This window comes from Salvelinus alpinus, chromosome 38, assembly GCF_045679555.1.
Source record: "Salvelinus alpinus chromosome 38, SLU_Salpinus.1, whole genome shotgun sequence".
Taxonomy (NCBI): Eukaryota; Metazoa; Chordata; class Actinopteri; order Salmoniformes; family Salmonidae; genus Salvelinus; species Salvelinus alpinus.
Genome location: NC_092123.1, coordinates 5,512,492 through 5,536,882, shown reverse-complemented (window position 1 = coordinate 5,536,882; position 24,391 = coordinate 5,512,492). Strand labels below are relative to the sequence as shown.

General features: G+C 43.0%; 1 protein-coding gene across 4 annotated transcripts in view; it reads left to right on the top strand.

Annotated features, from left to right (window-relative positions):
* LOC139566448 (nck-associated protein 5-like) overlaps window positions 1-24,391 on the top strand; it is a 166,438-nt gene that overhangs the window by 111,973 nt on the left and 30,074 nt on the right. For all 4 annotated transcript variants that reach the window (XM_071387624.1, XM_071387626.1, XM_071387625.1 and 1 more), the window contains 5 exons: window positions 7,539-7,643; window positions 9,047-9,235; window positions 11,451-15,055; window positions 16,362-16,467; window positions 20,938-21,025. In XM_071387624.1, coding sequence (XP_071243725.1) covers window positions 7,539-7,643; window positions 9,047-9,235; window positions 11,451-15,055; window positions 16,362-16,467; window positions 20,938-21,025 — 4,093 coding nt within the window. The remainder of the gene's footprint in view (window positions 1-7,538; window positions 7,644-9,046; window positions 9,236-11,450; window positions 15,056-16,361; window positions 16,468-20,937; window positions 21,026-24,391) is intronic.

Genomic DNA, 24,391 nt, shown 5'->3' with positions numbered 1-24,391 from the left:
ATCATTCCACCAGAACCACTATAAAACCTCATTGTCCCAGAACCACTATAAAAACCTAATTGTCACAGAAGTAATATAGAACCTCATTGTCCCAGAACCATGATAGAACTTCATTACCCCAGAACCACTATAGCACCTCGTTGTCCCAGAACAACGATAGAACCTCACAGAGCAACTATTGACCATTACTCAGCGGTGCCAGACTGATGGAGTTAAAATAGCATTTCACTGCTATTAGTTTCTTGTATTCAATATTGTTGAAGGCAACAGTGTGGGTGTAAGGACAACTGTTCCAGTAGCATATTTGCTCACTTAAACTTCTGAAGAGCAGCGATATTAGATCATCCATCTTTTTGTGATGGCGATGTGATCCTGAGTCCAGGGTCTGTGATATCATCATCGCTAAAAAACTATGTGCTCATGAACCATCCAGCCTCCACGGAGCTGCGGGGCTCAGACAAGATCATTTGAGAAAGTACCGAGACTCGCGTCATCCATCCTGGGTTCTCTCGGGGGACGGTAAACCTCTCAACCAAATTACCTCTAGCGCACCAGACCTTGTGGCACGTAACACAGACATAGATGCTAGAGAGAGGGGAGGGTATGTGTGTGTGTGCGCGCGTGTGTGTATGTAGTCTGCCGTGGGTAGGAAGGCACACTTACTGTAACTCAGAAATCGTTTACTCCAGTCACTGCAGAGAGAGACAGAGAGAGAAATATTGACAACCATGTCTGCTATAAAATGGCCGCATGGATTTTCCTTAATCTGATTTGCAGCTATGGCCGTCCAGCTCTCGTTACCTTACCTCCTCTCAGAGTGGAGGGTGGAGGCTCTCAGACTGCCACAGGGTAAAGGAGGGAGATGTGGGGTGTGAGAGGGAGCCTATAGAGGGCACAAACGGATGATGAGACTCCTACTGGTCTTAATGAGAACATGTGGCTCAGAAAGGATGGATGAGAGGAGCTCAGGGGAGAGCTGAGTGCAGGGTACTATACAAGTCAACCCATCCAGGTACAGAAACAAAGAAGTATATAGTTGAAGAATAACTTTTTTTTATTGTTGACAAAATCAGCCTCCAGAACACTGGTATTGTTGAATAGTCCACAAAACATTTTAATGGATATCGTTTAAGCAATGTTTCGATCAATAGACCATCGCGGTTTGTCCAGGTGTTGACAAAATTCGAAAGGATTATAAATGTGAATTGCAAAGCGAGCTGATGACAATCCTTTATCTACCTCAAGTTCAGGAGAGAGTATGCCCTCTGTCAGTCGCCCTCTGCTAGCAACTGATATGGACATATGGATAATTGAAAGTCACAGTCCACATTGTCCAGTGAAGGGTGCAATTTTGGCTGGGAGGGAGGCATTTTCGTCGTCCCAACAGATTGAGCGAAGCTGTGGATGCACTATTTTTGTCCCAACTAAACCAGGGCATGGTTAAAGTGAAATGTGTAATTGTTTATTATCTATTTGTAACTATTTAATAATATTTAGATTTAATAAACCAATATGTATGTTCTGGTTATATCCTACAAGAGTAAATGTTTGCTTATTCCGTCTGTTCTGTAGAGCATTTGTGTTCAGTATACAACGTGATCAACAAGACATTGACGAGAGCAATATACCATAAATCTATTTGCTTGTGTAGCAGGAGCCTCTGTCTCTGCCCCAAATGGTATCCTATTCCCTATATAGAGCACTACTTTTTTACCAGAACCCATAGCGCTCTGGTCAAAAGAACTGCACTATGTAGAACATAGGGTACCATTTGCGACATATACCCTGGCTTTTCATGAGGGAGTATGCCGGGAATGAGGATTTGTAGCAAGACATTTTTTTTCAGCGGTGAGGAAGTGAGATTTTATTGTGAAGGAGGCGGAGAGATTTTAAAGATTTATGTCCAACTTTATGTTCAACCGATGGTTGCCAGCGCATTAAACAACAAGAAAATAATTGACACTTGTGTAAGCGATAGCTAAATCATACGTTATAGGATGTTCTTTTGTATTTTTACATGGATTCTTCAAACGGTCATTCATTTTATTGAAAACATCATGATTCTTTCATGGTTGTGGTTTTGTCGATATGTTTCAGGTTGTAAACCTTGTTTCTATTTCTGGGATTAGTTTCTCTATAAAGGTGGCTGTGACAATGATGACTAGTAATACAAGTGCTGAAAGAGTATATGATTGATTGATTGAGTCAATTAAAACATGGGTTTGAAATCAGTTCCCCTGCTAGTTATTGTGGATCATTTCTCTTGAAGTAGCCTAATATTTTGCTCTCTAAAATGGCTGCAGGTAACCTTCTGTTTTTATTCACATTTTTGTATTTTTTGTATTTAACCTTTATTTAACTAGGCAAGTTAGTGGTTTGCATGAATTACCTTTATACCATAACCTACCATAAAATAGTAATTAGTGACAGTGGAACATATTAATATTTCCTTTCAATCAGAGGGTGGCAGGTGTTTGGCTGTTTTTTTATCACCCGCATTGGCATTTCATTTCTACTGTTCTGGGAGTCGGTAATTAAATGTGCTGTTGGCCCCTGGGGCCATCTTGAATTTCCCTGATAACTAATCACTGCTCTCTATTGAGATTGTGATCAGGAATACTGGGAATATGCTTGACCTGCTGTCGCCTCATGTAATGTGGCATTTCACACGCTGCAAAGCTTTGTTTGCTGCAGTTCGGCCATGTGTTTTAGTAAGGTGTGTAAGTAGTGAATAATAATTCCCTCCTTCCACTTATACAGCCTTATCAAAAGTGACAGGCGAGTGGTAATTGAGTTGTCAATTATCCGTAAAAGTAGGTCCTGGTTGCCGTGGAAACTTCCCAGGCCCCTCTGGCAGGACCTAGTAGCTACGCAGTACCATTCAGTCATTTTTGCCTTCTGAATTTTGATGGGCTTTTGCACTATGGTTCCCCTCAAAGTGTTGCCTTTGCTGGAGTTGTGTTAACTGGTCTGCCTGCACAGTATTCCTATTCTGGTTAATTTCTCAGTGGAGTACGAGAGCCATGTTTTGTCTTAGCTTAGCCAATTCCCTGCTATACGTTACCTGTATCCTCTGACTAAGGCAAGACCAAGCCTTGAGTGCAGAATCAAACGTAGATAAGGAAATAGGTAGTAACAGAGAAGGTGAGCTCCCTCAGTGCGCCTCCGTCCTTGACGAGATCACACTTCCACGCGGTCAGGTGCAGTGAGGCTAGCCCTAAGAGACACAGAGATGGGGGAGCTGTCCGCCCCCATGTCCCCCCTCCCTCTCCCCACCCTTCCCCATCGGAGACCTTGTGACACTATTGACTGAATCATTGATGACTGTGCTGAGGAGGTGTAATCCTGCACCCCTACGATAACATCAGCCCCCCTTCTCTTCTCCTGACACTCAACCACTCCCACCCCCCTGTGTGGACAGCCTATAGTATAGGCCCTATACCCTGGAGAGGAGCGATATGGCTTCAGAGAGGACTACATTTCTATTACGGGCTTTATGGTGAGAGAGACGCCATCTGGCATGTTAAGTCCACTGTAAAGGACAACCTGGACTGAGTCAGCTACAGGGGAAGAATTCTCATCTACATATAAAGTTTAGGTCATAATGGCAAGTTAAGCGGTTTTCAAGAAAATACTTGGTTTAGAACAAGCTGTAGTAGGTATATTTTGCCTCCGTTAATTCACAGTTATGTACATGATATGAATATGATATTCAAATTCAACTACAAATAAGCAGAACGTGTTTTAAAACCTTTTCATTTAATTACTGTCACTCACCTTTAATTCTCAATTTCTTTGCACAAATGTGTATAAATATGTAAGCAATAAACAAGAATATATTTTATATAAATGTGCATGAACTGTGCAAAAATAATTATTAAATCAAATTGATTAGAGGCTCAACATGCTGTTTATGTACTGTACTTCATTCCCATTTAATCCAGTTTAAACAGCTCTATCATCATTTCTATTTTTCATAAGTTAACTCACGACGGAGAACAAGAGAGCACATTGCGTCTAATCCTTTTCCACATCCCCATCGATCGCGACCACTCTGGACCAATTTGACTTGGGCCAAGTTATAAAATACGGAGCGTTCCACCGAGATGACCTCAAGGTTCAGAATTTCCAGAAAATAGTCAAACTAGCCTATCTGCTGTGAAAGAGTATTGATGCCATGTCCCTCCAGGTCCGTGCTAGCACACAATATGCTGTACAGTACTAGAGAACCAGACAAGATGTAATGAGAGCATGACATGGGCACCATTTATGAAAATAAAATATATACTGTCAAAATTTAGTATATTAATTTAAACAATTAAAACAATGTTTTCTCCAGTTGCTGCAGATGTACAACACTGCACGATGGGTCGAGCAATTTCAACTCAATTGAAATTTCACACACAAACACAGTTTTTATTCTTCTAACCTCATGGGGGCAAAAAATGTATTTTCATTCAGAATCCTATTTCCCCTTAACCCTTACCCTAATTGTAACCCTAACTCTAAACCTAAGCTTAAAATAACCTTTGTCCTCATTGGGACGTGGGTAACGTCCGCACGAGGGAGAATTTTCCTCGTTTTACTATCCTTGTGGGAACTTAATGGGATTTTAGATCCCCACAAGGTTAGAAGAACCAACCCACACAAACACATGCACATCAAAATACAAACCAATTACTTTTACAAAAACCCATTGGAAATCAATATGATTTAATCCATTGTAATGTTGCCATTATAGCCTATCATCGTTTAGATGGTCTGCAGGATAGTCCCCTTAAACTCAGTCTAAATGGGGCTGAGATTACGGAAAGAGAAACAAGAGGGAGGATTAATTTGGCACTCTAGGGAGATAAAGGGATCATCTAAACGTGATTTAATTCAGATCTCCAGTTTACATCCATGTTCCCTTAAACAAGTTCCAATTCCCTCTAATTTGCACATATAAATGCATCTACAATTAACTTGGAACTATTTCCATCCAGTTCTCTGTGCTTCGCAGCGGGTGGCTCACACACAAGCAAGCCTTTGCAGCTTTTCAAACTTGATCGATACGAATGCGATGCATTGAGATTCGATGTCAAGTCAACCCAAACGAATGTGCTTGTACGTCCTTGGAAGTGTTTCTTTAGCCTAAGGGACAGCATATGTTGAAGACGCATGTATTAGCTGGTGTTCTACTACTGAAGCCTCGCTTCACATTGCATGACGTGTATTACACTAGTGCAGCAGTCATCACAAATGTTATATTACATATTGAGCCTTATAAAGAAGTAGACCTGTAGATACCTGGGAGGTCTATACTGCCCTACCAAAAAGGCAGTAACCTCTCATTTGGTTGAAAATGAGTTAATGTCATTTTTACTACATGAAATACATGTTTAATCATGTGGACCAGTATTCTGCCTCTGTTGGGTTTTGGTAAAATGGGGGTCATGTTCGCAGTAACAGCATAAAGTTACTGTGAAAGCAAGGTAAATAAAAGCAATCTTTCTTAGTTCCATGCTATGAGCAGTTACTGCCTTTTTGCTTGGTGGGGCAGTATAGGTATCTTTCCGGTGGGTTTGGTTAGTTGCTTTCAGTGAGATTGTGACCATTGATCCTCTGACAGTAGTCCATGGATGTTCTGAACACAATGTTCAAGTGGCCATTGTCAATGCCCAAGGCTGTGTTTATGAAACAAAGGACTAGGATTGTTATCCCTCTCATCATGAATGCATCTTTTTCTTGGAGATTTCAAAAGAAACTGGTTACAAGGGGCTGTCATCCCAAGTAAAAGGAATATGGCTTCCAGGAATATGGTTTCCACCATAGATATAAATACAATGCAATAGTGTATCTATCTCTATGGCTTTCACACTGCGTTTGCAGGAAGGCTTGTTAGCTCGAAGCCTCCGGGACCCCAGGGCTCGGCCGGTGTGTTGATCACTAGCACTGAGACTGATTTTATTACAAGCTTTTCGACTTATTGTCTGTCTCTCTGTTTCTGTGTTGGATCAGTAGTGAGCCGGTGTCTTCATTCCAAAGGCTATTTCCGGAAGGTCACCTCCTTACTGTAGCTCTGTCCCTGTTACTCAGTGTAACGGTAGACAGCACATACAAACTCTAGAATGGCAAAATCTTGCATCGGAATCTCACACTTAAACAGGTGGTAACATGGATGTTTGTATGAAATAATGGATAATGTGATAATATGGTTTGGCCTTGGGCAAGGAGTTTGAGATCAGTGCTTCCTGAATGACACAGCTGTGTAGCAGGGAGTTTGCGAGGTGTGAAACTATTGTTTAATAAACATGTGTCCTCTGTGATTTAGTAGAGGAGTGGCTTTATACTGAAGGAGCCATCTGGGTAGTCTGAGTAGTAGAACAGAGATGATGTGAGGTAGAAATTGCGTTTCTATTGTTGTACTAAGAAATGGAGTAAACACATATTAGGTTAGGCCTGTCATATTGTATACTCTCTCCCTGTCTTTTTTTATTCAGATATACTTTATTTATGTTAAAGGAACATTGTGGGATATCACCCGCATTTCCAACTAATGATGTCATGCAAATAATCATTTTCATAACTTTCAAATGATTGGGATTAATTGTGGAGGACACTGAAGGAAGACTATAGATGGATTTAAGCTAATATACTATACACTAAAAGTTCCACGAGGTGAATCTCATCGCTGCAACGCCGGCAGCGTGAAATCCTTCTGGCGGTTATGTTCATCTAGAGTGGGCGTACACAGCACGGGAAGGAAAGTTAGTGCAGTGTACATGAATCTGGCAATTGTATTTCATTATCGAGATGGAGAAATTAAAATAGATATGAGCGCAGCAGAAAATATCCTCCCTCAACGAGCATTAAAGTTGCCTTTCGAGGGGAATGTGGCATAAATGGAGTGTTTTGTTGCAGCACATTTGCCGTTAAGTAGATGCGAGCACAGGGAACCGGGCAGTAATTAGGTTGGAGGATTAATATGTGAAAATGTAGTTGGTTTTGTATCCTTCCCCTGTGAACGGAAACCAAAGAAAATAATGGATCGCAAAATACTGTTTGAATATGAATACAAAAATCGAAGGAATCCCTCGCTCCCCAATGCAATTATTTCCCATTCACATGAATTATTCTTAACAGATGACATTAATGGCATTGATTCTAATACTATTGAAGAGTGCCCTGCATAGATCTCAGTGGAGGGAGAAAGAGGTTTACTTTCAAGCCCTGGGAAAGTGCGGCTGAACCAAAGCCTTTTTGAGACCTGCTCAAATGTGATTTTTTGGGGGGTTTTCGTTGTGAGATTTGAATGAAAATGATTAATATTTGATGGTAGACTTTCTATTGTATATTCATTAATCTACTACTGGAATGATTTGATTGATACAGAACACCAATATGAAATGCAAAATAGCATGCAATATAATATAGTTGTTTGATTGTCACATTATTCTGTTCAGTTGAATGTGTTAAATGCCTTCTCTATGTAGTTGATATATTTCTGTATGTAGTAGAGACATTCAGTAAGACCTTGTCCTTCCTTGTCCTTTCAGAAACTCCACTCTCGGATCATGGATTTGTCTGCCTCTGATCTCCTCCTGGAGCCGGAGAGGAGCAAAAGCTTCCTGCTATCCAGGAACACTGCCTCTCCACCTCATGTAAGATTGATGGAAAACAAACCAATGTCATGTTCTTTTCCTCCCAGCCTCACCCATATGTATTGTCCAGGCATCATAACTGACGTATAGCCCAGAGAAATCATTAGGGAGGATTAAAATACCAGATCTAACTATTTGGGGATTTGATCCGCTGTTCTCGGTAAGCCGAGTTGGCAGTATCACATTCTTAAAGGTATAAATCCTTGTCATGTTACCAGAGGACCATCGATTGAGGCTCGTCTTCAGTAAAAATGAGTCTGCGGGATAGTGTAGTAGATTAGTCATGTTATACATTATGTATTAAGGTCTTAAAATGAATTCACTCTGGTCTTGTGTCCTTTTACTCCGTAAGGACCCAACCTGATAAACCTTCATATATAGTATAGAAAATTGTGGCAAAAAATTAAGTGGAAAATTGATAGTATAATAATGTTGAAATCTGATCATGTATTTATGTGTTTGCGACAAGATAATGAGGGGAAAGAAGTGATGTGAAAATGTGATATACAGATTTCCTGGGCCAATTAGTTCGCTTCCTATTATCTCTCTGACTGAACAGTTGATTAGAATTCTGAATCGACATTTGTTTGGACAGAATTGTGGAATAGGACTGATGCAGAAAACATCTGTTGGGGAGATTGCTTCTGAAAGTATGATGGATCATTTGTATCTCACTGGCTAATTATAGAGTTTGAAGCAGTAGCTGTCATAACACTTTACAAGAATACTGAAACCCCCAGAAAGTCTCACACATAAAAAACAGCCACCGGTAGTCTAACTTAAAACAGTCAACAGGTATGCAAAATAGCATTAATGTACAAAGAAAAAAACGGTGTGTGTTTGGATAGCCTTGTAAAATGCACCAGTGATTCAATATTGCATAGTCATAGATTCCCGGCCATATTCTTACCTTCTGACATCATTACCATCTCATATGACCCTGTGAAGCTCTCTGTGACACTCACCAACTCGCTCACCCCCGTTCACCCCTACCACCTGTCCTCCAGCTGTTCCCTTATCTCCCTGGGTAATTAGCTTTCACTGGAGCCCATCAGCTGTCACCCCTAGCTCCTAACTCAAACCGTGCTCCTCCCCTGGCATCAGCCCTGTGTCTGTGTCCCAGACTAGATTTGAAGCCACTCAAGACACAAACACTGGAGGGTGATGGGGAAAGCCTTTCAGTTAAAATACAATATAACACGCTGTATGGGTCCAGAACCAACTCTTTAGCTTCTAGACTGAGAAGCTGAAATATGGCTTGTTAATCAGAGTGTTTTTGTAGCGCTTTCCTGCATCTCTCATAATTGTCTCTACCTTCTCTACCTTAATCCCCTTTATCCAGACTCATGAATGTATGTGGCACTAAATCATGACTAATGGTGTCTTTGGAATCCGTCCTGCAGGATGTCCAACTGAACGGAAAGGCGGGACTTCCTGTGGCCAAGTGTCTGAGCCAGCTGAGTCTGACGGTGCAAGCACCAGTCTACCCACGCAGCAGCTGTAGCAGCAGCGAGCTGTCCCTGTCTAGCGCCTGCAGTGAATACTCCAGTGGATCCTATACCTGGAACGACGGACGCTCCTGTGCGAAAATGGTACAATGACCAGACCAACCTCTCCTCACTCTGTCTCTCTGTGTGTGTCGGTCTCTGTCTCTCTCTATTTTCTTTGTCCCTGTCTCTCTCATTTTTTAACTTTATCAATGTGGGGTTTCAATCAGCTTTAAAGAAATCTAAGTAACACATAGCTGAAGTTTTAGAACACCTAGTCATACAAGAGTTTCCTTTATTTAAAATGTTTTCTACATAGTGAAGACATCAAAACTATGAAATAACACATGGAATCATGTAGTAACCAAAAAAGTGTTAAACAAATCAAAATATATTTTAGATTTTAGATTCTAGAAAGTAGCCACCCTTTGCCTTTATGACAGCTTTGCACACTTGGCATTCTCTCCACCAGCTTCACCTGGAATGCCTTTTCAATAGTCTTGAAGGAGTTCCCACATATGCTGAGCACTTATTGGCTGCTTTTCCTTAACTCTGCAGTCTGACTCATCCCAAACCATCTCAATTTGGTTGAGGTCGGGGGATTGTGGAGGCTAGGTCATCTGATGCAGCACTACTCTCCTTCTTGGTAAAATAGCCCTTACACAGCCTGGAGGTGTGTTGGGTCATTGTCCTGTTGAAAAACAAATGACAGTCCCACTAAGCCCAAACCAGATGGGATGGCGTATCGCTGCAGAATGCTGTGGTAGCCATGCTTGTTAAGTGTGCCTTGAATTCTAAATAAATCACTGACAGTGTCACCAGCAAAGCATCCCCACACTATAACACCTCCATGCTTTACGATGGGAAATACACATGCGGAGATCATTCATTCACCCACACCGCGTCTCACAAAGACACGGCGGTTGGAACCAAAAATCTCCAATTTGGATTCCAGACCAAAGGACAGATTGCCACCGGTCTAATGTCCATTGCTCGTGTTTTTTGGACCAAGCAAGTCTCTTATTATTATTGGTGTCCTTTAGTAGTGGTTTCTTTGCAGCAATTCGACCATGAACGCCTGATTCACACAGTCTCCTCTGAACAGTTGATGTTGAGATGTGTCTGTTACTTGAACTCTGTGAAGCATTTATTTGGGCTGCAATTTCTGAGGCGGGTAACTCTAATGAACTTATCCTCTGCAGCAGAGGTAACTCTAGGTCTTCCATTCCTGTGGCGGTCCTCATGAGAGCCAGTTTCATCGTAGCGCTTGATGGTTTTTGCAACTGCACTTGAAGAAACCTTCAAAGTTCTTGAAATGTTCCATATTGGCTGACTTTCATGTCAGCCCCCCACCCCCCGCCCCCCCACCTTGTCACAACACAACTGATTGGCTCAAACACATTAAGAAGGAAAGTGTCACGCCGGTATGAATTATTCGGGAGACAGATGCAGGGATGCGTAATAGTTTTTTATATTCCACATAAACTACAGCGTGCCCTGTAAAACAAACACATATACAACACACAGGGTTGAAACCCAAACAAAAGAGCGAGGAGTACCTCAAATAAATAACACACACGCACAATGATTAACACACGGGACGAGACCCATAATCATCTGCGCAATCCACAATGGCACGAAAGCCAAAGCACACAGCACAGCTACTCACACACACCAACGGACATGGTAACAATAATCGACAGGACACTGGTAAACCAAGGTCACACTTATACAATTACTAATCACTGGGAATAGGGGCCAGGTGTGCGTTAATGAAAGTTCCCGGAGGAATCCGTGACAGAAAGAAATTCCACAAATTAACTTTTAAGAAGACACACCTGTTCATTGTAATGCATTCCAGGTGACTACCTCATGAAGCTGGTTGAGAGAATGCAAAGAGTGTGCAAAGCTTTCATCGAGGAAAAGGGTGGATGCTTTGAAGAATCTGAAATATAAAATATATTTTCGTTAACACTTTTTTGGTTACTACAGGATTCCATATGTGTTATTTCATATTTTTTTTTTTTTTTTATCAAAGCATTAAATATTTAGCTTGAGCCATAACCCAAAGTGCTTAGTATCTCTATTAGACCATTTGAAAGGGAGTAAAACAAATTGCAGACTGAGTAACAGCTTAACAAAGTAATCATATGACTCCACAACCAACTCTGTTGTAGAGAATGAGAGTGGGCCATGGTCACAAATCCTCTGAGAAGTACTAACAGCTCAATTACCAGAATTTTGTGTGTCTGTCTCGCAATCTCCCACTGTCCTCTCTGAGTTCTGTAATAACTTCTGTCTTTCTGTATTTCTCCTGCAGTCCTCTCTGACGTGGGAGAAGAGGTTGAGCCTGGGTTCCTCGGCCCCCGGGAACATCTGCACCCCCCTGGAGGAACAGCTCCCCACGAGGAGGAAGGAGAGCCACATCCTAGAAGGCCTGCGGAAGCTCCAGAGGAGAAAACCAAAAGGCTCCTCATCCTCCTGGGTCTCCAAGTCAGGCGACAAGGACTGCATGAACTCTAATGAGGGTATCTACTCTCTGGGGATTAAGAGTGGGAGCAAGGGAATCTCCAAGGCCACTTATGTGGGAAGGACCACTGTATCAGGGGTGGGGGGCAAAAGGTTTGTGTATGACTCTGATGATGCAGACGATGAGTCGCTACATTCGGCGTACTGCAGACGAGACAGCGTCCCCAGTAAGGACGGAGGCTGGATGTACTTCAGGAAGCTGTCGCACAGCGTCTCGGACAGTGTGTGTAGCTGGGATGGGCTGAAGAACAGTGGCATAGTAGGGGATAGTAACTGCAGCATGGGTACAAAGCACCCGCCCGGCTATAATTCCAAGGAGCGGCCAGAAAAACTCAAAAGCTTCATCAACAGTTTCCTCTCCGGGGGGCGGACCTCGGCTGTTCTAAACCCCTCCCTGTTGCACTTTGACATCAGCCCCACAGAGGCCGAATGCCCCCTCCACCTCTCAGACACCGACCCTGAGGATCTGCACCCTGAGGTCAGTGACCACCGGCTGCCTGTTAGCCGGACAGCTGAGCAACTGCAGAAGGACATCAAGAGGCTCTCAAGAGATGCTGACAAGCTGCTTCCCGTACAGTGGTTGAGGAGGGAACCTGGCCGAACTCAGTCTGCTGATGGAAGGCCAATGCCCTTCAGTCCAATCAAGGAACACAAGGGGGCTAAAACCCAGTCTGAGGAGAGTATCATGGCCATTTTCGATGCTGACGGACAGCCCATTGAACTCAGTGCTCAGCAGTCCTCTGTTGGTGCTGGGGCACGGAAAGAGATTCCTGGGAGGAAGGAGAACGGGGTTGCTGAGTATGCAGCACTGTCGCCTCATGATAGGCCCATTCGTCATAAGGTAGGCAACAACGGCAGCAATAGCAGGGAGGGAAGCCCAGAGAGGCTGCAAACGCACGTCACTCCACTGCGAAAATTGATAAAGCCGCCTTCCAAACGATCCAACAAAGGCCACTCTGTCCCTCCCATGATCAATGCTTCCACCAGCCCCAAAGCCATCAGCTCAAAGATCCCCAGCAGCCGGGGGAAAGGATCTCCACTGAAGGTTTCTAAGGGCTCCACCACAGAAACAAGCAACAGTGGACCAACCTCCGGATTCACAGCTCAGGAGTCAAAGTCCCCTTCTTCTCCTCCGGTCAAGATGTCCAGGTTCATCAAAGCTCCAGGCTGCACTACAAGCCCCAAGGCAGTGAACAACAAGCTTCCTGGCAGGAATGACTGGACAAAGGGCTCCTCATCTAGTGTTCCAACCGGCTCCCCACACCTCCCAAGAAGGCATTTGGACCACGTGGACTACAGGGAACAGCCTACCAGAGACAAACACTGTGAAGCCAGCAGCAAAACTGAACTCAGGTCCCCGTCTCCTCCCCCGCCCCCTGGCCGCACCACCTCCTTACTTATAAGACCAAACTATGATGGGTCACCTCAAGCACTTAAACCAGGGGCTCAACCATCCATGCCTACAACTGTTAGGGGGCCACCCCCGAGATACCACCCCCCGCCTGTACCAAATATGCAACATTCATTACCACCACCACCCTACAAGGGCCAAGATACCATAGACCTGGACGCAGGCTACGGTACCGCAATCGCACCTCAGAAACTGTTGGACAAATCGAGCCAGCAGCACCCTGCTTCAAATAAGACCCCCTCTAAAGGCACTTCGAAATGGGTCCCCACAAAACTCTACCTCCCCTCCTCAGCCTCAGGGCATGTGCCTGATCACCCTGAAAATGCACCTAAAAGCTCAAAGAATGTCCCTCCTCCCTCATACAACTCTCAACGTGGCTCTTCGCTTCAAAGCACATTTACAAGTCAGAAAGGTACCAATGACAATAGGCATCCTATGTTGTATAAGACCTCTAGTAGTTTTCCTGTAACTCTGCAGGGCCACCCTCAGTGTTCAACAGAACCTCACAGTAGTATGACTCAACCTCCCCAGGCAGTGGCAAATCCACCCGTCTCTGGAACTAGCACTCAAAATTTCACTGAAAAAGCGTCAAAGACACGCATTCCTATGGGCTTCAAAGCTTTTGTGAAATCGCCCCCCTCACTGCAGAAAGGCTCCACCACAATACCAGGAAAGCAAGAGAAGGAACACATCAACTTGGTTTCCAAAGAGACTGTGACTTCAAATGGTTTCGCATGTGAAGGTTTTCAGGCAGTGTATGTTGATTCATTAGCCATGACTTCCATCATGGAGACTAAGGGTGAGGTCCAGTGCATCCTTCAAGAAGAGGAGGCACACACCTCTGAGTTGGCAGAGCAGGGGGTTGGTGACAAGTCGGAATGTGACCGTAGACTGTTCAAGAGGTCCATATCTGTCACGACCAAACCTCACCTAAAGCCTGTCCTGGGGATGAACGGGGCGAAAGCTCGCAGCCAGAGTTTCAGCACACACTACATGGAAAAACCCAACATCAGCGTGTTGGACGGACATGTGAAGATTCGAACGCAGATCATCACCAACTCTGGAGAGAGGGGGAACTCGTTAACAAGACAGAGCTCGTTTGTAGAGGGCTTACAGATTAACCCCAGTAGCGGATCTGGGGAAAGTCCGGTCCGTTGCCACAGCCACAGGCTGAGCCACTACGGAGGTATGACAGGCTCTAACAGCCACCAGGGCCTTCCGGAGAGAGCCTCCAAATCGGGCTCCACTGGTGAAGGGCCATGGAGCACTGCAAAGGGGGAGAGCGTCACAGCTCCACATCAGAAAGAAGTGCGTAGCTTACCCCTCGCCGACCGGATCGGCTTGAAGAACACCCGAAATCCCAAGAAGGTCGCATCTCATCCTCAGTTTGAGTCGCCGGCCTCTCCTGTCTATATCCCGGAGGCCACAGCAAAGGCTGGGAAAGTGCTCAGCCTCGGCAAACTAGACCTCGCGAAGAGCGTCAAAGTCCAGGCAGGCTGTTCCCAAGGAGCGATCGATAAGGGAGAGCAACCAATGAGCCCCACAGTCTGCACCATCGAGGAGAAGGTCATGATGGGGATTGAGGAGAATATCCAGAAAGGTCAGGGTCAAGAGAAGGTAATAGCATCGGAGACCAAGCAGAAGACCGGCCCGTCTCTGGCCAACTGGTTCGGCCTGCGTAAAAGCAAGCTGCCAGCCTTGAATGGAAAGAAATCAGACGCCACCTCCCCGAAAGAGAAAGATGAGAAAAAAGAGCTGAAGATTGGATCTGTGCTAGGAGGCAAACAGATGAAATCGGACAAAAAGAAGGACAAGAAGAAAAACGACAGCCAGTTCGAAAAGAGTCCAGAGCTGACTCTGTCGGAGAACAAGCTAAGCTCAATCATGGATCATTGCAATATTCATATGGGACAAATAGCCAATCAGATCCAGTGTTCTACAACCTACATTGGGAAAGACCAGTTCATGAAAGAGCTTCTTGGCAGGTTTGTATTACCGTAGTAACTTTCGTAAAAAAATATATTTAAAGTGCGTTTGCATAATTAGTCATGGGTAAAAACCTCCCAAAAATGACAGTGAATTGATCAGGAAAAAGAACACTCATTAGATAACTTGTCTCCTGTGATGCTGAAATGATTGCGGATTGTCCTTTTAACATTTCTCCAAGTGTTCATGCTGCTGTAAAATACAAGTCTTGCTTCATTATGCATGCATGTAGAGGCAAAAACACACACAGCTAAACAGCAACACCAGCTGCCTCTTTGAGTTATGGTTCTACATAAGCACTTCCTAGCCTGGAATCTAGAGACACGGTCAGCCCTGAGCTATCTTGGCTGGAAGAGTGCAGAATTACCACTCCTCCCATAAATGTATATAATACCTAAAATCTCAGCTGACAGATTTTATCAAGAGTAGTTACAAACATTTATCACTCAATGAGACTGGAGTCGGGAAGAGCAGTTAAAAAGAGGTTATTTTAGATCCTACGGTAGGGGGATAGCTATACCCAACAAAAAGATCAACGCAACATGCAACAATTTCAACGATTTTACTGAGTTACAGTTCATATAAGGAAATCAGTAAATTTAAATAAACCAATTAAACCCTAATCAATGGATTTCACATGACTGGGCGGGGCACAGCCATGAGTGGGCCTGGCTCCCCAGTGGGTGGGCCTATGCCCTTCCAGGCCCACTCATGGCTGTGCCCCGCCCAGTCATGTGAAATCCATCCAGCATCACATTACATCCAGCCAATCAGAATTAGTTTCTCTAAAATGACGTTGGAGGCGGCTTATGGTAGAGAAATTAACATTCAATTCTCTGGCAACAGCTCTGGTGGACATTCCTGCAGTCAACATGCCAATTGCATGCTCCCTCAAAACTTGAGACATCTGTGGAATGTTAGTGGCCTTTTATTGTCCCCAACACCTGTGTAATGATCATGCTGTTTAATCAGCTTCTTGATATGCCACACCTGTCAGGTGGATGAATTAGCTTTGTAAAGGAGAAATGCTCACTAACAGGGATGCAAACAAATTTGTGCACAAAATTGGATAGAAATAAGCTTTTTCTGCATATGTACATTTCTGGGATTTTTTTATTTCAGCTCATGAAAATTGGGACCAACATTTTACCTGTTGCGTTTATATTCTTGTTCAGTGTATATGGAGGCCATATTGAGTGAGAACAATGGAATTTATCAGCCGGGATCTCTTTCCACCTGCACAGTTCATATGAAATAGGTTAAGCAGACAGACAGAAAATGAATCAAATCATGTTTCCTATACAGGAGTGTGAGGAAGGGCGACTCCATTGCTGAATCTCTCCCTGGCATCTCCATCCCCAAGAGAAACAGCGATATGAGGGGAGATTTGGAGATCTGCTCCGATACAGCTGTGAGTGAGCAAGGGGTCCTGTAATGAAACGTTGCTAGGCTTCTAGGATATTGCATGGGTCTCTCACTCTACTGCGCCCTGTCTCACTTATCTGTCCATCTTTCCTCACAATCTCACCATTTTCTCACTATTTCCTCTAACCTCAGTATCCACTTTCTCCATGCTCTCATGCTGGTCAGTTGTTTATTCAATTGTACATATACTCCATATCATTTACTGTTGCCATAACTTTTTCCATGTCGTATGTCTAGTTTGTGTACACACCTGCATATTCCGCCAACCTTCACACAGGCACACACACACACACACACACACACACAAATATGAGAGCACACTAAAGCAGCTAAGCTACAGGACGGTTTTGCTAGCACAGACTGGAATATGTTCCGGGATTCCTCCAATGGCATTGAGGAGTACACCACATCTGTCATTGGCTTCATCAATAAGTGCATCGATGACGTCATCCCCACAGTGACCGTACGTACATACCCCAAGCAGAAGCCATGGATTACAGGCAGCATCCACACTGAGCTAAAGGCTAGAGCTGCCGCTTTCAAGGAGCGGGACTCTAACCCAGAAGCTTATAAGAAATCCCGCTATGCCCTCCGACGAACCATCAAACAGGCAAAGCGTCAATACAGGACTAAGGTCGAGTCGTACTACACCAGCTCTGACCCTCGTCGGATGTGGCAGGTCCTGCAAACCATTACAGACTACAAAGGGAAGCACAAACATGCATGAGAGCACCAGCTGTACCGGAAGACTGTGTGATCACGCTCTCCGCAGCCGATGTGAGTAAGACCTTTAGACGGGTCAACATTCACAAGTCCGCAGGGCCAGACAGATTACCAGGACGTGTACTGCGAGCATGCGCTGACCAACTAGCATGTGTCGTCACTGACATTTTCAACCTCTCCCTGTCCGAGTCTGCAACACCAACATGTTTTAAGCAGACCACCATAGTGCCTGTGCCCAAGAACACTAAGGTAACCTGCCTAAGTGACTACCGACCCATAGCACTCACGTCTGTAGCCATGAAGTGCTTTGAAAGGCTGGTCATGGCTCACATCAACACCATCATTCCAGAAAGCCTAGACCCACTCCAATTTGCATACCGCCCCAACAGATCCACAGATGATGCAGTCTCTATTGCACTCCACACTGCCCTTTCCCACCTGGACAAAAGGAACACATACAGGATGTGAGAATACTATTAATTGACAACAGCTCAGCGTTCAACACCATAGTGCCCTCAAAGCTCATCAATAAGCTAAGGACAATGGGACTGAACAACTCCCTCAGCAACTGGATCCTTGGCTCCCTGACGGGCCACCCCCAGATGGTAAGGGTAGGTAACAACACATCCGCCACGCTGATCCTCAACACAGGGGCCCCTCAGGGGTGCGTGCTCAGCCCCCTCCTGTACTCCCTGTTCACTCATGACTGCACGGCCAGGCACGACTCCAACACCATCATTAAATTTGCCGATAACACAACAGTGCTAGGCCTGAACACCGACAACAATGAGACAGCCTATAGGGAGGAGGTCAGAGACCTGGCCGTGTGGTGCCAGGACAACATCTCCCTCAATGTGATCAAGACAAAGGAGATGATTGTGGACTATAGGTAAAACAGGACCAAGCACATTCTCATCGACGGGGCTGCAGTGGAGCAGGTTGAGAGCTTCAAGTTCCTTGGTGTCCACATCACCAACAAACTAACATGGTCCAAGCACACCAGGACAGTCGTGAAGCGGGCATGACAAAACCTATTCCCCCTCAGGAGACTGAAAAGATTTGGCATGGGTCCTCCAATCCTCAAAAGGTTCTACAGCTGCACCATCAAGAGCATCCTGACTGGTTGCATCACTACCTGGTTTTACAACTGCTCAGCCTTCAACCGCAAGGCACTACAGAGAGTAGTGCGAACGGCCCAGTACATCACTGGGGCCAAGCTTCCTGCCATCCAAGACCTCTACACCAGGTGGTGTCAGAGGAAGGCCCTAGAAATTGTCAAAGACTCCAGCCACCCTAGTCATAGACTGTTCTCTCTGCTACCACACGACAAGCGGTACCGGAGCGCCAAGTCTAGGTCCAAGGGGCTTCTAAACAGCTTCTATCCCCAAGCCATAACACTCCTGAACATCTAGTCAAATGGCTACCCAGACTATTCACATTGCCTGCCCCCCCCCCCCCCCCCTCTTCACACCACTGCCACTCTCTGTTGTCATCTATGCATAGTCACTCTACCTACATGTACATACTACCTCAACTAACCGGTGCCCCCACACATTGACTCTGTACTGGTACTGTACTGGTACTGTACTGGTACCCCCCTGTATATATATATATTTTTTTTTTTACTGCTGCTCTTTACTTTGATTGTTACTTTGATCTCTTATTCTTATCTGTATTTTTGAAACTGCACTGTTGGTTAGGGGCTCGTAAGTAAGCATTTCACTCTAAGGTCTACAGCTGTTGTATTCGGCACATGTGACTAGTAAAATTAGATTTTATTTGGGAGATATGCTACCAATGTTGAACCCCATACTAAGCTTTGCAAAGAAAAAATGGTTTCTGTAAGACTTGGAATGCCATGTAATTCTGACCTTGTAGAAGATATTCTTTGTACTTTGTTAGGGACAGAGAGAGAGAGCAAGGAAGGGAGGGGGAGAAAGAAAAACGAGAGTCCACATGCAATATGCAGGAAATTCAATCCAGCTGATGGGGAATTCTGATAGCAAATAGGAGGCTCTTATCGCAGACACTCAATTCAACAAAGGCCTGTTTAATACTATCCTTGCAGCTTCATCTCTATCTTCCCTCTACAGAAATACAACAAAAGAAAATAAATGTTTATGACCTGCAAATCCCCTTTATACCGTCGGAGAACACTTTTTCAACATCACATTCTGTTATCCCTCCTCCATATTAGATCAATTACCTTGTTGCATCCCCTGACAGAACTACCTATTATGAAAGAGGCTCTGAAAATGTAATAGTAATTTCTGTAAATCTAAGGTGTTTGTCGATTCTGTTTTGAGTCGTCGCTTAAAGAATTGATGAATCGCCTTCCACTATTGTTTTGTTTAAGCGCTAAAGGGACAAATGGGTGAGCAGAGTGTGATGGAAATCTTGACAAACACAGAATTTAATATATCAATAATGTCTATCTGAATATGCCAGCTATTGCATCTGTGTTAGCTTAGCTGCGTTTGACATTTTGGATGTCTGGCTTCGTAGAAGTATATAAAGTATTATCACGTTGTAGAAAAGTGTACTTTTCTTGTTTAGGGGTTTATGAATCATACCAGACATGTCCTTGAACTAGCAGTTTGTTCTGTTATTATCTGTGCAGATGGTATTCAAGGAATGTTAAGGCCACAATACAAAAGATTGAATACACACACAAGCGGCAAAGCAATTATGAATACAATGCGATGCACATTACAATGATGTAGGGGGGACCAAGGAAAAACGTAACACGAAACCACTTAGAAAGCTGTTGTGCAATGTGCTAATGCTTGGATAGTGTCTCTAAATGCCTAAATTCATCAAATTCATTTCTGTTTTATTGACAAAAAATTGGTTTTGAGGCCCTTAAGTAAATATACCTTCCACTTCTCTTTTTTAGTTTTTTGACCTGTGGAACATTCTCCATGTATCTAAACATAGCATTTTTATCACTAAGATGGGGTCTTTTGATTGGTATAGTTGATGACAATAATTATTTGTATTTTCTCACAAGATTCCGATTAGTATAGGCTCCTATGTGGGGGGAATAGTTGTAACGCAGTACCTTATGTGGTATTTAGATACATTAACATATTACATAAAATGTTACTTCTTTACATCATGTTTTGTAGTAAAACTAAGATAATACCTAAAAAGTACAATTGACACTTTTGAATGCTAATATAATATATTCATTTTGATACATTTTGAGTTTTTGGTCTATATGACATGCCTAAAAGATCATCCAAATATCTGTTTCAAAACCCTTAATTTACCCTTCATTTTTAACATTGGAGACAGTGTTACAATTAACCCCGTAGCCTGTTACATTTAACCCCACCTACTGGGTCAATTGTAACATTTCACTCCCGCCACTTTTGGTTGAATTCTAAACAACTGGTATGTTCTAGATACATAGTTAGTGTGTAATGGTAGCTGAGATATGCATGTTGTTTGTATAATAATATTATTTAATTTAAATCAAATAATATTTTCATAGTAAGCAAAAGCGTTACTTTGTTCTCCGGTCTCCCCTACCATTTTTTCAACAAATAATGTACCATCTGTTGATGATGTTGTGAGGCAAATTGAATAACACTTTATTTCAATGTTCTGTCATTATGCCTAAACAAATTTGTCATCAACATGATTTAGAACTTATATTATATATATATTATATGTTGTGCGAACTCAAGTTAAATACATACTGACTTCATCCTTCATTTTTTCCCACCAGACCATCATTGTGACACAGAAGATCAGCTTGCAAGGAGAGAATGAGGAGGACCCCACCCCTGAGACTTCATGTCAGGACCACATGATAGGTAAGGCTTTTACTGTAGCCGTGGGTCTACTGTAGCTATCGTCTGAAAACATATAACATTTTAGTGCTAATAAGCAACATTAAAATACATTTTTCAACATAGACATTTTCAGTAGTCACCAGCAATACATCTCAAACTTTTGCTCTCTGTGTAAAGTATTTCTGTAATAGATTATACAAACGGTCTCTTATTTTAGGCTTCTGTAGCATACAGAAATAACTGTTGCCATTCATCACCTAATGGCAAATGCATGTGGGACTTGCATATGTAACACTTTCTCATACCAGAGAAAAACTGTAAGCTTAGAGCCTATACAATATTTCCTGCATCTTTGCAGGACTGATTCGTCTTGTCACTGGCAGAGTGAGTCTTTATTATCACGCCACTCTCCCACTGCATATTGAGGTCATCAACAAAATGGTTACTGTCTCCGGCGTTCAAAAATCCTTTTAGCGTTGCTAGCGCACATTGTTATTTACGTGGCTAAGACATTGAGGGTTGTCGGGGCAGCTGCTGTTCTTAGAGCTTTGGTAGCATACAATGTGTGATGAGAAAATTATATGCAACAACACCCACTTACTATTTCAATGACAAGGCGATCTTTACATGCTGGGCAGTTTGTCATTCATTGGCAGGTGGAAGGCATTCTTAGGGAACGGGACTAGGACAGGGTAATCAATGTTTATTAGAGCTGTATAATACTAGGTGCCTATCGCTCTGTCGGAATGCTTTAGGCAGTTAATGTGCCACTCAGTCTATCTTTTAAGAGAAGACTGTTGTCCATTCAGGAATGGGGTCTTCTCTCACTTAGTCTGGCTTTGGCATTACGTGAACAGGAGAGGAGCAAAACGGTCATGTACAACCTGTGCAAAAGGTGTTTGTGATGCCTCGACTTGAATTATAGTGGTCTTTTCTTTATATTTGAAGTTTGTCCTTATTTTCACACAAGATTATGATCTCCGTTGCTTAACTTTGTTTATTTATTTCCATGCATATAATAGGTCTACACAGATAATATGGCTGCTGGTAAGCAGTATTTCACTCAATATAACTAATTTATGTTGACTATCATAATGACCATTTAAATCAAGATTTATCTAAAGGATGGACATTATGGAGCTAGATTTAGGTTATTTTGGACATAATTTACATCCAACATGGAAAACATAGGCCTATATACCATTACTTATAAAAGCTGCTCTCTTTGGCTCAAAGTCATTTTTATATGCTAGCCTCTGTATTGATGGGGTCTACCACACAAATATTGCCAGAAATTGTTTTGACATGGGAAACTTTCCAGGGTGTATGAACATTTCCCTGATTCAACTAAGCCCCATATCGTGGAACAGAGCCAAAAATAAGATTGTTAATCGTTTCTCTATTCTAATTAACTGAATAGCATATTTAATTCTGCCAGCTAGCACATCTATCCAACCTCCCCTCAGTATGAATTAAAGCTCTCATAAAGATTTAAGCAGAGTCCACTTATAGGTCCTGAAGTCCAGCCTAGCATATCATTTTACCCTGGGATTTTATGGGTAGAATATGTCACACATTTGCCTGATCTCAATTACTTATTTTCTCTGAACACACAAGAAACTAGAAACAAAAAGAGCATTTTTTTTGTTGACATAATGTGATATTGTAGCAGGGATTAAAACTAGAAACTACAAAAGGATGCAGATGGACTCATGAGTCTATGAGGTGTGGTTTTGTCATGGTTCAAATCAAATCAAATCACATTTTATTTCTCACCTTACAAGGCCTTAACCAACAATGCAGTTTAAAGAAAAATGAAATATTTACTAAATAAACTATATAAAAACAAATTAAGAGCAACAATAACGAGGCTATATATGGGTACCAGTACCGAGTCAATGTGCAGGGTTACAGGTTAGTCAAGGTAATTGAGGTAATATGTACATGTCGGTAGAGGTACTATGCATAGATAATAGATCATTAACAGCTCATGTTATGAGCTTTGACTTGTTGATTTTAACGGTTTGAGGTCTTGGTCATGTGACGATAGTCATGACCTCTGGTTGTCATTCCCATGCAGTTGTGATGGTGGTTAATGTCGGGGTTTTAAATGAGTCCTCATCATAACATGTCATTTGGTCTGCAGCGCTTGCCCTCTATCACCTGGAGGTTTAATGTAGAAGTGATTGGGATCACAGTAAACACAATTTTTACCCTAGGGGCATTAAAATCATACCCTTCGAGGTCCAGAGTACTGCTGGTTTTCTGTTCTACCTGATAATTAATATGCACCAACCTGGTGTCCCAGGTCTAAACCAGTCCCCGATTAGAAAAAACATTGGTGGAACTGGCTTCGAGGTCCATGTTAGACCTAGTTATAGTGTGAGTGCAAAGGGCATATTGAAAACAACTGCCAAATCAACTCCTTTGATTATTAAGCTTTGTGAGGTATGGAGGTTTCTCTTTCCTTCCTCTCTTTCTCTTTTATTTCCCTTTCTCTATTTATCTCCCTCTTTATCTTCTCTGTCTTTTCCCTTGAATATAGGATCAAGAATGTGAGACATTCTGAAGTGGTTTGCACTTGATGCATAATGCAGAAATCTGTAGTAATTGATCAGCTGCTGTTTTAGGGGCTTGCCACAACCGCCCCGTGCTGACTCATTGCAGATTAATCTGAGCAACATAACAGGCCATCTGTCCATCGAGGTGGTTTATGACCACCTCAGCTACAACTCATTCTCACGCATTACTGCAGAGTAGGTGGTGCAAGAGAGGCAGAAGAAGACACGTATGCCTACAATATGACTCTAACTAATAGCATGATTTAAGTTGACTGTGTTTACTCCCAGTCATCCAGTGGGACGTTTCTGATGCATAATTGAATGAATTCTTGTTTTGATGCACTGTTGGTTTAATTGAATGTCTGGTTGCACATTTAGAGAGGACTGTAAATATTGCTTTATTAGGTTAATAATGTATCTTACAACAGCAGTGCATTGCCTCTGATAACTTATAGCTTTGGTTTTAATTATGAGGGTTTAATGCAGCTGTTAGGAGATGATGTTGTGCGAGCCCTATGTTTATGGGTATTTGTACTAAATCATATCCATGGAAGTTATGAGGGCTACCTCTTACATGCCTTGAACCCCTTCAGGGGAAACAGTTAATTCATGAATTCATGAATTCAATCATCCATTTATTCATTCGATGGATGGATGTGTTAGGGCATATAGAAGAAGTGGATGTTTATGGTCTGGGCGTTACAAGACCAAGCTCCAGGGTTAAGGGCAGAGCTAGCAGAAATCGACCCAACTCTAAAAAAATAGGTCCCATGCTTGTCCATGAAAGGCAAGAAAGAAATCAGAACTTACAGATTGTTCTATGGGG